Genomic DNA, 16,798 nt, shown 5'->3' on the forward strand with positions numbered 1-16,798 from the left:
AGTTTTAGCCAAACTCTAGAAATCGAGGTCAAGGTGGCATAAAACTAACCCATTATATTTATATATAACTACTTTGGTGATTAGGGCAAAGAAATTGTGAGATACTCTTTAAATTCTAATAAAACTGCTCAAAATATCCAAGAAAAATCTTGAAATTATGGCAGCTCAGTAAATCTGTGGAGAAGCATCACCTAAGCCAGTGGTCAGCAAACCGCGGCTCTCGAGCCACATGCGGCTCTTTGGCCCCTGGAGTGTTCTAAGGGCACTTCAAAATAGACTTGCCCAGGCCGAAAACCTTCTGTGCATGGACCACGAAGTTTCAATCTCACTGAACGTGTGCACCCACATGTGGTATTTTGTGGAAGAGCCACACTCAAGGGGCCAAAGAGCCGCATGTGGCTTGCGAGCCGCGGTTTGCCGACCACTGACCTAAGCAATAACCCAAAGAAAAACTGCCTCTCACACAAGATCTCTTCTATAGGTTCCTGTCAAATTTATTTTGGCCTGTGGCCTAATTATATTTCATCTCTCCTTTTTAAACTTGTGTTCCTAATACCAAATCAAGAACAGGTGGAGGGGAGGAAAGGGTTTCTCTGCTTCCTCCTGTACAGACAATACAAAGAAAACCCAGCCCGAAGAAAGCCACCAGGAGGCCCTAATTACTTGTTAAAGTCCATGAGTAATTACTTGGCTTTGAGAAGGGCATCGGCAGCCTCATCTACTGCCTTTCTGCGTTCCTTCAGTGCACCTTCCACTGTGCGCCACTGAGCTGACTTCTTCTCACCTGCAATCTAAACAAAAAGTCTTCATTACTAGCTTTATTGGGGCAATTGCTTTGTAAGACTTATAATGTCTAATCAGCATGCTGGCACCTGAAACTAATATAATAGTGTATGTCAAATGTACTTAGAAAATAAATTAATTTTTTAATAATATAGGATAGCTCCAAAAAATGTATATATACACTTTGGATAATTATAAAGGCAGTGTTTATTTTTTTAATATTTTATTGATATTTTTACAGAGAGGAAGAGAGAGGGATAGAGAGTTAGAAACATCGATGAGAGAGAATCATCGGTCAGCTGCCTCTTGTACACCCCCTACTGGGGATGTGCCCGCAACCAAGGTACATGCCCTTGACCGGAATCGAACCAGTTTGGCTCAGTGGTGTATAGAGCATCGGCCTGCGGACTGAAGGGTCCCAGGTTCGACTCTAGGCAATGGCATGTACCTCGGTTGCGGGCACATCCCCAGTAGAGGGTGTGTAGGAGGTATCTAATCGATGTTTCTCTCTCATTGATGTTTCTAACTCTCTATCCCTCTCCCTTCCTCTCTGTTAAAAAGTCAATAAAATATTTTTTAAATAATAAATAAATCAATAAATACAAAAAGAAAGAATGCTGGATTGGATGATAGCAGTATCTTGTCATTTATATCAAATTTTCCAAGGCTCTATAGTATGCTGTTAGAGCCCCCTGGTATTATATTAACAGAGTCCTTTATAATGAACTCAAAAAGGCTTATAAATCATGTAAGTGTTAATGACATCCTGGGGGCCAAAATGTGTTTCCCTTTGTTAAAGGTATTTATATTTCTAGATGACCAAAGATAAACCGTCCTGTGAAACAGACACCAGACTCCCCTGCCATCAAGCCAACTCTGTTCCAAACACTGCTCTGATAGGCACTGGATTACGGAGCCCACATGCACCTGCAGCTTTTACTAGAAGAAGCAGACGATGGAATCCATAACATTTCAAAACTTTTGTTCATACATTTTCCTGATTATTTTGTAATACCAGCTAATACTCCCTAATAGTTAACTGCTACTACAAGGTGTTCTTTAGTTGTAAAGTCTGGGCTGCAGTAGATTTCAGTCCTCATGCACTACACATTATGGGCTCACTAGGAAGAAATACCCTCTTATGTAGCCTTCCACCCAAGTAGTACCATGGTTGTTTACAGTTTCTAACCAGTGTTCTTCTGAAAGACACTGGCCCACCTGGGTTTGAAACCAACTTCCTGATATGCAACTTCTAGCTTTCCCATTCCTGCTTGTATAACGAGCATATTAAGTATTCTGTGTGGTTTCCACTTTCCTGACTGAACTCTGACTGAATTTTTTTTTCCCTTGGACTTTGAGTAAAATAGAATTTTAAGTTTTCAAAGGTTAGTTTCTATTTATGTCAAAGGTCTTATTTAACTCTTTTGTGCTATATGTGCATGTGACTAAAACAATGTAAAGTGCATTTAATTTTTAAAAAACTATAGTTATGGTAAAAAAGTAACTTTACTGATTATGCATGATCCTCCTGATCCATGAGATTTATAGTTAACATATTTTATTATTTAAATGACTTGGTATCAGGTATATTTTTATGTACTAAATAACTGAATGTAATTATAAACGAAACTTACTGAGTTCTGGCATTACATTTTTCAATTAATGTAATTACTTTATCCTTTAGCCTGTTAAATATAAGTTAAATGATCAACATAAATAACTGGTGTTTTAGGGTACGTGGGATCTCCCTGAATTACTTTTTACAACTGCATGTCAATCTAAAAGTATCTCAAAACAACAAGTTGGCTATTTTAAAGCAAAAAGTAGAAAGCAAACAACAAATACAATGAAGCACCATTAAGATATGAAAGCAAATCTGAAATAATTTGTGTACCATATCATTGTTGTGAGACAGAACACCATAAAAATTCATTAGAGAACATTCATTTCTGGTTCCTTTCTGCTGTCTTTTTAAAAGTCAGTTACTTTAGATGACCTTCGCTGAGTGAGAGAAAGCCCTGCCAGGAGGAAGACCTCAGTTTCTTAAGCACCACAGGTCCTGGGCTCACCTCAGAGTTGTCCATGGCTGCTTTTAGTATGCTGGAGTGGGCATTGACGGCCTGCACTGCCGCGTTCTGAGCTACAACGGCCTGCTGAGTGATGTGAGCAGTGTGGCTCAGAGCATCTTCTAAGCTCTTGGCTAGAGCTAAAGTAAAAAGAACAGTTAAAAAAAATTGACTCCCCCCACATATGACTTTATTTTAAACTTTCACTCTTCTACTGAGTTTTCCATTGTAGTACTCCCAAAATGATTAAAAAAAAAAAAAAAAAAAAAAAAAAAACATAATTAGTAATTTTGAATTTGGATGACAGATTTGTGGGGATTCATTATACTATTTTTATTGTATGTACACCTAAAATTTTTCCAAAATAAAAAGTGTTTGGTGGTTATTTTAAGAAAGAAAAAAAATGCTTGAAGAAGGCTAGCATTTATTTCAAATGAGAGGAACAAGATTTAGGGCATTATAGTCCCTTTCATCTATTAGAAGCTTTAAGTTCAGCATAACCACTGGCATTTTTCATTTTAAATAATAATCATATAGAACCACAGGGAAAAAGGTAATTTTAAAAAAAGGTAGCCATTTTCATCTCCTCAGCAAGAAGGGACACTCACATTAAATTATTTCTATCACCAAGACAGAACATAACAGGCAGACAAGAGAAAGAAAAAGACAAGAAAACATGCAAACAAAAAAAGAAAAGGTAACTTGAAAATGGACAGTGTTTTCCACAAAGAACTCAGAAATTAGCAGATACCAGTATTTAAGATAACAGTATTTAAGATCAGCTGCTTCAGAAGTCAAAAGAAAACTAATTTTTTGTTTTAAAGTAAAGCAACGAATGATTTTAGATACAATACTAAAGTGAAAAAATGGTCATTTGAAAAAAGAAGGCCAGTGAGAATATAAATTTATCCAATATCAGATAACCAAAAAAAGGAAAATATATTTGGTACCTGAGATAAAAACAAAAGGTGACTTGGAGCAAAAGCAGCATAAACTAGGGGACAAATGGAACCTGATGAGCCACACACAATACCTCTGCGACACAGATAGAGAAAGCTAGCCCTGGTCAGTGTGTCCAAGTGGTTAGGGTGTAGGCCTATGCACCAAATGGTCAAGGGTTGGATTCCCAGTCAAGGGCATGTATCTGGGAACCCAGTGAATTAGTGGTGGGACATTATTTCAAGCATAAAATAAAAATAAACCACTTTACAGAGGCTAGCAGACCCCAGGAGATCAGACTGCTGGCTTGAGGCCCTCTCAGAGTTCTATTCACTTTGCTTTATCTTTTTATATATGAGTTGTATGAGTTCCATATACAGAGTGGCCAGATTATTATGATCTCTGAACGCATAATAATCTGGCCACTCAGTGTGTGTGTGTGTGTGTGTGTGTGTGGCCACTCAGAGTGTGTGTGTATGTAGAGGCCCGGTCTCACACACACACACACACAGAATGAATGAGAGAGAGAGCCAGAGAGCCAGAGAGAGAGAGAGAGAGAGAGAGAGAGAGAGTGTGTGTGTGTGTGTGTGTGTGTGTGTGTAGAGGCTTGGTGCATGAATTCGTGCACGGGTGGGGTCTGGCCAGCCTCACCAGGGAGAGGGGATATGGGTGGTTGGCTGGCCTGCCTGCTAGTCGAACTCCTGGTCCAGGGGACAATTTGCATATTAGCCTATGGATGAAAGGAGCCACATGATGCTAATCTGACAAACTCAGGGGAGGCCTGTGTGACAGTCTTGCAAACTCAGAGACCTAAAATAACCACAAAAGATGGTTTGAAAATTAAATAATTAACTACAAACAGATTATAGTGGGTAGTCATTTCCTAGGCCGATATTTTCCCTGACAAAGATCAACTTAGATCTTCTTTACTGAGCCTTTTTGCCTCTAAGATAACATATCTGTGAGATGTCTTGTTAACTTGTAACTTCCCTTTTTCTGGAGCCCCTGGGCATAACTAAATGTGGTGGGCACCAGGACAGATACCTCAAATTCCTTCTTTATCATGTTAATTGATCCTTTACCCACCTAAGTATATGTCCATCATTTTACTTTTTATCCAATCCCAGGGGTTTCCCACCGTTTTTTGCTTTCTCCCACCTCCGTAATCAATCACAAATGAATTTCATATAACCCACCTATATCCCTCCTCTGATTGCAATGTATAAATAGAAATGTAACCCGCCATTCTTCGGATCATTATCTCAATTCGTTGAGGTTCTGCTTCCCGGCATGTCGAGAGTTTGGCTCAAATGAACTCACAAAAATTCTTTACAGGTTTCAATGTTGTTGTTTTTTTTGTTTTGTTTTGTTTTCATTAACAGCCTTTTATTATATAGGATATACACTGAGTGGCCAAATTATTATGCGTTTAGAGATCATAATAATCTGGCCACTCAGTGTATATTTTAGATATTAAACCCCATATCAGATATATGGTTTGCAAATATTTTCTCTTATTCTACAGGTTGCCTTTTCATTTCGTTGACGGGTGTTTTTTTTTTTTTTTGCTGCATAGAAGTTTTTTTAGTTTGATATAGTCCAACTTGTTGATTTTTTTGTGCTTTGATTCTTTTTTCTTTTTTTTAAATATACTTTATTGATTTTTTTACAGAAAGGAAGGGAGAGGGATAGAGAGCTAGAAATATCGATGAGAGAAGAACATCGACCAGCTGCCTCCTGCACACCCCCCATTGGGGATGTGCCCGCAACCAATGTACATGCCCTTGACCGGAATCGAACCCGGGACCTTCCAGTCTGCAGACTGATGCTCTATCCACTGAGCCAAACTGGTTTCGGCTGTGCTTTGGTTCTTGATAATGTAAATTAAGGTTTGGGACAGAAAAAAATCCTGAAAATTCTTACTTTGCCCAAAATGAAAGATAAAAATAACTAGACAATGAAAAAAGGAATGTAATGAAGCAGCAGACATTGCCATCTTAAATTTATGGCTTACTTCAAATTGTCCATATGATAAAAGAAGAGTAAAAAATAAAAAACATAAATAAAAGGGAAAAGTGATATTGATTTATAGTAAAGAATTCAGAAAAAATTAAAAAGTAGAAAAAATAGAAATATTTCACTTATTTAAACACCAAAATATTCCTCAAAAAATACAACATTCTCAAAAAAAAAAAAAAAAAACACACACATCAATAAACAAAAAAACAGACAAATCTACACCTATGCTCCTCTGTCCCTTCTATACTTGACACAATTCTAACAAACTTGCCTCCTCAGAGTAAGTAGGGCAGATCCAACGCACTAGAAGGGAAACAGGAACCACTCAAGGCAGAAGACAAATAGAAAAGGGGTAAGGAGAGACAAAAATAAACAAACAACAGAAAACACACAAAAACAAAACTCTAAAAAATGTAAAGCAAACATTTTCTCAATTCATCGTAAAGCTACATGCCCACTACCATGAGACATCAATACAATGCAGCACAGTACAATAAATTATGTACCATGTGCCTTATTTAATACAGGAAAATACATTTTTACACATCTATTAACTTTTTTTAGACCATCAGAAAACTTAAAATTGAAATGTAAGAAGAAATAAGCTTCAGTTAGCTGGAAATCAGAAATGTGTGGAACATCTGTCCCCCACCAATGTCAGATAAGAGGGCTACTTCAGTGAGAGCACAGAGGCTGGGCAATAAAGCAGAGAGTGAGCCACTCTGAACTGCACAAATAAATTTATGAATTTAACAATTAAAAGGCTCTTAGGCCATGCAACTTAACACCAAAAAACTCAAACAATCCAATTAAAAAATGGGCAAAGGACTTGACTAGATATTTCTCCCAGGAGGACATACGAAAAGATGCTTAACATCTCTAATCATCAGAGAAATGCAAATTAAAAACGTGAAGATATCACTTCACACCTGTCAGAATGGCTATCATCAATAAATCAATAAACAAGTGTTGGCAAGGATGTAGAGAAAAGGGAACCCTCATGCACTGTTGGTAGGAATTCAAATTAATGCAGCTGCTATGGAAAACAGTATGGAGGTTCTTCAAAAATTAAAAATGGAACAGCAATTCCACTTCTAGGTATTACCCAAAGAAATCCAAAACACCAATTCAAAAAGATATATGCATCCCTATGTTCACTGCAGCATTACTTACAATAGCCAAAATATGGAAGCAACCTAAGTGCCCATCAACAGAGGAGTGGATAAAGAAGATGTGGTACATATATATATATAATGGAATATTACTCAGCCATAAAAAAATAGTGAAATATTACCAATTGTGACAGCATGAATGAACCTAGAGTATTATGCTAAATGAAATAAGTCAGACAGAGAAAAACAAATATGATACGCTTTCACTTATATGTGGAACCTAAAAAAATAAACAGAAAGAGACTGATAGATACAGAGAACAAAATGATAGTTGCCAAGAGAATGGGATTGGGGGACTGAATGAAAAAAGAAAAGGGATTAAGAAATATAAATTGGCAATTACAGAACAGGCATGGGGATGTAAAGTACAACATAAGAATATAGTCTACAATACTGTAATAATTATGTATGGTGCCTCTTGAGTACTAGATTTATTGGGGGATCACTTAAATTATCTAAGTATCTAACCATTATGATATATACCTAAAACTAATACAATAATGAATGTCAATTGTAATTGAAGAAAGTAAAAATTAAAAAAAGGACTCAGGTACATTGCAAACAGTATCTGTTCACCAGAGTACAAAGGACCTTTAGCACTAACCACAATAAAAACAAATGGAGAAAGTACAAGTATTATTTGGAGTTTTCACCAACAGTACACTAATAGCCCTTGTTACTTGGGTAAAAGAAGTTTAGATGGAAAGAACACAAGTGATAAAATGAAGGTGGTGAATAGAGCAAGGCCACTAAGGAAACAAAAGGAATCGGAACTAGCTGACAGATGAGAAACTTATGCTGATGGTGGAAGAAGAGAGCAACTAATAGGGATGACTCTAAGTACTTCAGGAATCGTCTGGGTTACATACACTCAAGCTTAACTTGTTGTTGCTTTTCTTGTTGTGCAAGGCGAGCTGCAACTTCTTCAGGTGGTCGCTCCCTTACAGAAGTTGAGGATGCTTCCTCTTGCAGCAAAAGTAGAGAGGAAAGCAAATTTAAGCATAGAATTTCGAAAGCTCAGAGGGATATAAAAATACCATCGTTTTACTTGCCAGATATACCAACTGACAGCATCATTCAATGACTCCAACATGAAGAAATAAGAAATCAGTTCTCAGACTCCTTGTTTTCAAAGATTTATTCAGACTATGAAATTATAAAAATTACCTAAGCAAGTCTGCAGACTTAAAATCAATATAAATGTGTACTTACAATAGTATCTAGGGGTTGTCTAGGTATTAAATAGTTCTGAAGAGCATATCATTTGTAAAACCACAATATAAATAATTAAACTACCTGAAGTTGCAGATTTGGGTTTTCCTTCATCACTGTGAGTGTGACCATTTTTTATAGATTCCTCATGCTGAACCGCAGGAGCAGGGACCGACAGTGTATCACCTGCTGCAGAAATAATTTTGGCTGCCTCTGTCGATGCTGTAAATATGTTACTCATGGTATTTATAGTTTCATGGAATAACAGAAATACACAGGTATCCACTACTATTACCACCCTTAAAAACACAAGTGGATGTGCCGCCACTATTCAAACACACAAATACACAGGGGCACTTTCCATCACATACCCAAACCCACAAGATACAACAGCTAAGAAACACTAGAGAAAAGAGCCTTGCCAGCATCCACCTGCAGTTTAACCATCATTATGCACAAGCAAGGCTTCTAGTAACAGTACTAAGTGCACTAAATATCAACATATGAGAGGCGTACATAAGATTTTTACAACATAAGAAAATAATAACAAAGAAAAAAAGAGAATGAAGAAGGCAGACAAAAGAAATTAATTAACCAAAAAATCATTTTTAATTGAAGAGTGGTAGAGATGAAACAAGGTGTGAGCGAGAACAAGATGAACATTTTAAACACAAGAGGATCACAGTAAAGATAGTGAATTAGTGAAGAACAGAACTCTGTTAAAATTATTTCATAGACATTTTTAAAGAAAGATGAAAAACTCAAGAGCTCATAAGTTATAAATAAAAGTAAAGAGAAAATGAGTAATTATAGAGGTGGAATAAAAGGGGAAAGAGCAACAAAATGGAGAAAAGAGATAAAACTAGATTATCACAAAATCTATTAGCCTCCTGCTCTCCTCCACTGGACCCTACGTATTCTCCACATAGTGATCTTATTAAAATAAAAGTCAGATATCAGTCACCTGACTCAACACCCTCCCAAGGACTTCCCATCCCACTCAGATATAAAGCAAAATTCTATTTTTTTTTTTAAGCAAATTCTTAGGATGGCCTCCAGGACTGCCACAGTAGGCTTTCTGCTCCCTTGCTGGCCTCATTTGCTAGTGTTCTCTTGTTCACACTCCAGCTTCACCTGCTCCTTGCTGGAAAATGTCCAGCCCTTGCCCTAGTGAATTACCCTACCTGGGATGCCTTTCGCCGCCAGCCTTCTGTGACTCACTTCCTCACCTCTTAGCCTTAGTTCAAAGGAAAACTTCCAGGCGAACCTTTCCCCACTGACTCCATTAGAACTGCAATATTCCCTCCCACACTGACTTACCACGAACATCCTATATATGCATTTTACTTATGTATCTAATACATGATCTCCCTCCCCTCATACCACTAAGGAATATTTCCAGAGTTTGTATTTGTTAGTGTTTACTATTTATTCATTGCTATATCCCCAGTACCTAGAAGACTGCCTGGCACATAGTATTTGCCAAATGGAAAAAGTCCACTGACTTAATTGAGGACAGAGGTGACTAAGGAGTTCTAACCTGTTCAGTAACACATTTGAAGTGTATCACTGAACAGGTTAGAGTTTGGTTCAGTACTGTACACTAATAGTACATAAGGTGGGATTTATTAATAAATCATGATGGCAAAAAAATCTACAGATTTAAACTAGATCAGATACTTTAATTACTAAGAATAGAGAGGAAGAAAAAAATAGTGAACAGGGAAAAAATAGGTGCAAAAAGAGAATATGTAAATCTGAGGGGGAAAGCTAGGAGTCAGAAGGAAAATAAATAAAAGAAAAAATAAATAAAGTCTGTTGCAGATAAGACAATTCTTGCCATTACCCTCCCTTAGCAGCTATTCATAATAAAGCCCAATTCCATATCCCTCCCAACCTCTCAACTCCTAAAATGAGAGTCCTTCATGCAGAAAGGCCATCCTCTTAACCACGGATACAAATACATTAAAACAATTCATTTACCCACAATTTTAAAAGAATGATTATAAATATAGGTACCTATTGAAGCTGGAGTGTCGCCCTTTTGTTTCTGGAGCTGTGAAGCAGGCAGTTTCGATTCTTTCATTACCTCTGATACACTGGAGATTTTTAGTGGACCAGACTCAATCTTGGAAATGAAAAACATTTAACATTTCAGATACAATACTGTTTATTCAAAAATGTAGCATACAGTAGCATGTATTTCAATAACCAAGTCTTTTAGGCTTTTAACGTAGGGTTAGCATTATACAACATAATTTTTTATTAACCTTATTAAGAGAAGCCTTCATATTAGAAAAATGCAGTTCAAAAATTTCATTCCAAAGGATTAATAGTAAGAAAGACTTCTCTTAAGGCAACTAATAAAGTACATGATGTATGAGTCTACCTTTAAATACCACTTTTTACACATACAATATTAAGAAGACTATTTCCATATGCTTCCTAAATCACGTGTTAGAAACAAGTGATTTTTATAGGCTCTGAGTAAAAATGAAAATTAGCTTTTTATATCTTTAATCTCTAAAATTCATGCAACTACATACTATAATATATCATCTAATTGTCACGCCTCTCTCACAATTACCACCTGCGTTTAGTTTAAGGCATTGTTCATTAACAGGGCTGCCAGATGATGTGCTAGAGAAAATTACTGAGAAATAGCAATATTTTCATTTACCACTTTTTGCCAGAACTTGGTAGACAGTGGGACTCAGATGTCTCAAAGATGACTGCTCAAACAAAGCAGAAATGGCCCTGAACTTTATAACTACCAGAATTAAACATATATTTTATTTTTATTAAAATTTTATTTTTTAAATCATGAAATACACACTCACTATAACAAGCAAAATAATATCAAGATAAAGCAATAGTTTTAATTTGCCTCTCTATTGCTCCTTTCCTTTCCGGTATTCTCATGTTGCTACTGCTAATAGCTGAACTCAACCTTCCCCACACCCGCACTCCGAGGAGAAGTTCAGGCATATACACACATACAAATTCTCATTTCTTTAAACTAAAATAGGATTATATTATACAAATTACCATGTAACTTGCTCTTTTCTCATTTAACAATATATTATGAACATTCTCTTCCAAGTCAAGAAATTCTTTCTTGCTGAAAAATATCCTAATTTAACTGCATACCCTAATTTAGTTGCAAAACCCATAACTTGGCCAATTACTCCCCTATTTTTGGTCATTCAAGTTGATTTCTGTTTTGTTTTGTTAAACATCCTTATCCATATAATAGAAAAGCACTATAGAGTGGTATCTGTAAGAGTTTGCCAAAAGAGAAACTGCTGGGTCAAAGAGATTGAATATTTTCAACATATATTAATGGATAACTTTCATATATGATTCTAGAAACTCATACTCTCACAATAAATGAGTGCTTGTGTATGAATATGATTTATTTCTAGACTTATTTATTCTTTTTTTAATATTTTTATTTATTTTAGAGAGGAAGAGAGAGGGAGAGAGAGATAGAAATATCAATGGCAAGAGAGAATCACTGATTGGCTGCCTTTTGCACACCTTTACTGGAGATTGAGCCCACAAACCCAGGTATGTGCCTTTGACCAGAGTCAAACTGGATACTCTTCAGTCCATAGACGGACACTCTATCCAATAAGCTAAACCAGCCAGGACATAGCCTTATTGGTTTTATCTCTAATTTTTAATTCTGTGTCAAAACCTTATTGTAAAAAAAAAACAAACAACAAAAAAAAAAAACTAAAAACAAAAAAAATTTATTGTTTTATTAAAGGATTATAACAAAGTTTTTAATATATATATTTTATTGATTTTTTTACAGAGAGGAAGAGAGAGGGATAGAGAGTTAGAAACATAGATGAGAGAGAATCATCGATCAGCTGCCTCTTTAACACCCCCTACTGGGGGTGTGCACGCAACCAAGGTACACGCCCTTGATGGGAATCAAACCTGGGACCTTTCAATCTGAAGGCCGACGTTCTATCCACCGAGCCAAACCAGTTTCGGCCATCTGACACTTTTCAAAATGTTCTTAGCTACATTATTTATCCCTCTATATGAACTATAACCGTCCTGTCTAATTCTTCAACCTCTAGAAAAATCGATTTGAATTCTATTACGTAGCTATGTGTGTGTGTGCGTGTATATGTACATGTATATGTCATTTTCAAACTATATACAAATTTAGGAGAAATTTTAGAGAAGTACATAAATTTGAGAGAAATGACACTTGTAGACATACGAAGTCTCAACAAAGAATATAACATTTGTCTTCATTTAGGCAAATCTTACTCTATGCCCATCAAAAAGATTTTAAGTTTATTTTCTCTCAATATTTACTGTCTTTGCATAAATAACCATGTTGGCACTAAAAGGATTCCCATAAAATGTATATTTTTTAAAAGCAGTAAGTTGGAGGATCCAAGATGGCTGCGCCCAGGTGAAGACCTAGCCGCAGCCGCACACAACAATTTCAATAAAATACAACTAAAATATAAAACGGACATTGCCCAGAACTACAGGAAGGTTGACTGACTGGAAATTCTACAGCGAGAAGCAAGGACAAAACCAGAAGGAGGCGCGGAGGAGCTGGAAAAGCCCAAGAGTCCTAAAAACAAAAGGGAAGATCGCAAGAATCAAGTCAAAGATTTGGAACATAAAGAGCCAGAAGACACTCCTCCACAGAAGCTAGAAGGCAAGAGAATCCAGAAAATTGAAAATAATGTAAGAAACCTCTGGGACAACTTCAAGCGAACCAACATCAGAATTATGGGGGTACCAGAAGATGAGAGAGAGCAAGATATCGAAAACATACTGAAAGAAATAGTGACAGAAAACTTCCCCCACCTGGTGAAAGAATTAGACTTACAAGTCCAGGAAGCGCACAGAACTCCAAACAAAAGGAATCCAAAGAGGACCACACCAAGACACCTCATAATTAAAATTCCAAGAGCAAAAGACAAAGAGAGAATATTAAAAGAAGCAAGAGCAAAGAAGGTAGTTACATATAAAGGAGCACCTATACGATTGTCAGCTGACTTCTCAACAGAAACCATGCAGGCCAGAAGGGAATGGCAAGAAATATTCAAGGTGATGAATAGTAAGAACCTACAGCCAAAGATAATCTATCCAGCAAAGCTATCACTCAGAATCAAAGGTCAGATAAAGAGCTTCACTAATAAAAAAAAGCTAAAGGAGTTCATCACCACCAAACCAGAATTATATGAATTGCTGAAGGGGGTTCTTTCAGAAGAGAAAGTAAACAAAGATAAAAATTATGAACAACAAATACGTAACTATCAACAAGTGAATCTAAAAACCAAGGAAATTAAAAAAAAAAAAATCTGATGAACAATAGTAACTGTTGAATATAATAGAATCAGAGGTATGGAAGGGGAGTGAACTGATGATTCTTGGGGAAAAGGGGAGAGGGGGGCGTGGGAAGAGACTGAACATAAACTGTGCACCTATGGATGAGGACAATGGGGAGTGGGGAAAGGGCAGAGGGTGGGGTGGAAACCTGGTGGAGGAGAGCAATGGTGAGGGGGGGAAAAAGGAACATTTGTAATAATATGAACAATAAAAATTTATTTAAAAAAAAAAAAAAAAAAAGCAGTAAGTTAAGCCTTGGCTAGGATGCCCAAGTAGTTAGAGCATTGGCCCACAGCACCGGAGGATTGAGGGTTTGATTCCTGATCAAGGGCACGTCTCTGTGTTGTGGGTTTAATCCACATGGTTGGGACACAATTTAAAAAATATCCTCAGCTGAGGAATAACTATAAAAATAAACAAACAAACAAACAAAAGCAATGCATGACAGTTCAGAATGCTAATAAATGGTAAAAATTAAAAAAAAAAACACTAATTGCTATTTTAATTTAGAGGTGACAAAACTCACTTTGGTCTGTGTAAGTGAAGGATGCAGGACTTGAAGAAAACGTTAGTAGGCAAAAGAAAGGAAGTAATTCTGGGTAGAAGACCACAATGGCAAAAGTTGTGCAAATAGAAGGGGTCTTTGTGTAGTTCTCCACTTTAACCAAGGCCCTTGGAACAGTGCCTGGGTACATAATAAGCATTCGACATACTTTTGCTGAATAAGAATGGAAAGCACAGGTATATTTATAAAGTAAACTGGCATGAAGCCAAGGACCATTCAGAGATAAAGCCCAAAAGGTCAATGGCAAACGTATCAAATGTCAACCTAGGAAATAGTAAAAACCACCAACTACAGAAGAAAGGAACTGATGACCAGCTCTTAGGCTAACAGTTAACCACTCTTGGATCCACTTTCCTTATTTAGAACATGAGACAATTTCTAAAGTCTATAGTTTTTACATTCTGTAATCCTATCTTTTAAACAATAAAAAATGTACAAAAGTTCCTGATAAGTGAGCTCATAAAAACATTATGGCACTTATAAGATTCTCTGATATTGATATGAGGATTGCCTAGATCCATGGTTGGTAATCTACGGCTCAAGAGCCACATACGGCTCTTTGGCTCCTTGAGTGTGGCTCTTCCATAAAATACCAAGGCCTGGGAGAGTCTATTTTGAAGAATTGACGTTAGAAGTTTAAGTTTCAAAAATCTGGCTCTCAAAAGAATTTTCAATCGTTGCATTGTTGATATTTGGCTCTGTTGACTAATGAGTTGCCTACCACTGGCCTAGATTATGTTAGGAGAGATCTGGGGGAAGGAGAATGGGAGAAGGATGGAAAAGGCTGTGTGCGTCCTAGCTGTTTTTGCTCAGTAGTTATAGCACCAGCCTGAGGACTGAAGGGTCGCAGGTTTGATTTGGTCAAAGTCATGGATCCCTGGCCCTGGTCATGGCATGTGTGGGAGGCAACCAATCAATGTGTCTCTCTCACATGAACTTTTCCCTCTCTTTCCCCATCCCTTCCACTCATTCTAAAAATCAATGGGGGAAAAAATCCTCCGGGTGAGGATTAACAAAACAAAAAGGAAAGAAGACTGTGTAGGAGGAGAGGAACTAATCTAGTCTGTAAAATCATTTGCATATCTGTACTAATAAAAGGCTAATATGCTTATTAGACCAGGAGACCTTCCAGACGTCCTTCAAGACAAAGCCATGACGGTGGGGCCAAGACAGAGGCAGGTTAGGGACGATCAGACAGCAGGAGAGGGGGGGCAGTTGGGGCAAGCAGTCTGGCAGGGGGGGCAATTGGGGGCGAGCAGGCCAGCGGGGGGGGGGGGCGGGGGGGGCACTCAGGCCAGCGGAGAGGGGGGCACTTGAGGGCGATCAGGCGGCGGGGGAGGGGGGGGGGGGGGAACGACGACACACACACACCCGCATTGAGGGCGAGCAGGCTGGCAAGGGGGGGTAGTTGGGGGCAAGCAGGATGGTGGGGGGGCAGTTGGGATAAGCAGGCCAGCAGGGGGAGCAGTTTAGGGTGAGCAGGCCAGAAAGGGGGACAGGGGGGGAAATCAGGCTGGCAGGCAGAATGATTAGGGGCGATCAAGCAGGCAGGCAGGCAGGTGAGTGGTTAGGAGCCAGCAGACCCAAATTGCAAGAGGAATGTCCAACTGCCCCGAGGGGTCCCAGATTGGAGAAGGTGTAGGCCGGGATGAGGGACACACACACCCCCCCCATGTGCACGAATTTCATGCACTGGGCCACTAGTGAAATGATAAAGGTCAGAACTGGGATAAGGAAATTAGTAATGCAAGAAACAGAATATCAGAGATTAAACACAATAGAATAGCTAATAAAATTAGGCAACTATGGAAATGAATCCAAGAATTCTAACCTATCTACCGGACGGATGGCATGGTACTATCCTAATACAAATAAAGCAAACTGGGAAGTATGTAAATTTTGAGGTGGTCCAACATGGACCTGCCAAGTTATCCTAGTGGAAATGTTCAGAGGAGTAGCTAAATGACTGAGAAAAGCCAAAGTTATTATTGAGAGAGACAAAAATGTCATCTACAAAGAATGACACTTAAAGTCACGTGAAATGAGAAAAGAACACTTCTATGAGCTATTCAGCCTGACCCCATGCTCCTAGAATTGCTTCCAGCTATTTCTCCTGGGTTATGGAGCTTAAAATGGACTGAGGATTTTAGAATGAATCCATAGGATTCTGCTGCTTGATTATTAGAGATGCAAGACTATCTCCCTCAGGCAGCATAGACATTTTAAAGTTCATACAAAGAATAAATGATGTAGAAGATTAACAAGAACATTTTGAAAAAGCATGTTTGGGCGCTAGGGGTTGTCAGAGGATACTTGCTTTTTTAAATATTAACTTTGTTACAGGGTTGGTCTCTAGACCATGCTAGATACTGGAGAACAGAAGTCCACCAGCTTCTATGAATAAACTGATCAGCCAAGTCCAGCCTCACAACGTAAAGAAATACCCAATACTAAATCAGCAAATATCCCCACTCTCTTTTGTAAATTTTTTTAAGCAATTGTTTGAATGAAAATATATTTAAGATTTTTTTTTTTTAAGGTTGATGGAGGAAAACAAGGGTGAAACTCTGAAGAATATGTACGAAGTCCAAGGAATGCCAGTACTAAAGAACCAATTAGTATGTAGCTGAAAATTCTGACTGATTTGTGGCCCACAAGGAGCCAGTACTAAC

At 37.8% G+C, this 16,798-nt stretch overlaps 1 protein-coding gene across 14 annotated transcripts in view; it reads right to left on the reverse strand.

Moving 5' to 3' along the window:
* Positions 1-16,798, reverse strand: part of IMMT (inner membrane mitochondrial protein) — a gene marked incomplete at its 3' end in the record, with an annotated part of 45,591 nt that overhangs the window by 16,211 nt on the left and 12,582 nt on the right. For 3 of the 14 annotated variants that reach the window (XM_084900225.1, XM_084900218.1, XM_084900222.1), the window contains exons 4-8: positions 10,211-10,319; positions 8,276-8,413; positions 7,849-7,944; positions 2,853-2,989; positions 688-791 (exon numbers count right to left, since the gene is read on the reverse strand). In XM_084900225.1, coding sequence (XP_084756351.1) covers positions 688-791; positions 2,853-2,989; positions 7,849-7,944; positions 8,276-8,413; positions 10,211-10,319 — 584 coding nt within the window. Of the gene's footprint in view, positions 1-687; positions 792-2,852; positions 2,990-7,840; positions 7,945-8,275; positions 8,414-10,210; positions 10,320-16,798 lie in introns of those variants that run through there. The other 11 variants (XM_084900228.1, XM_084900226.1, XM_084900219.1 and 8 more) reach the window with 7 other exon arrangements.

Source organism: Pipistrellus hanaki (assembly GCF_964339955.1).
Source record: "Pipistrellus hanaki genome assembly, chromosome: 12".
In the NCBI taxonomy this organism is placed as follows: domain Eukaryota; kingdom Metazoa; phylum Chordata; class Mammalia; order Chiroptera; family Vespertilionidae; genus Pipistrellus; species Pipistrellus hanaki.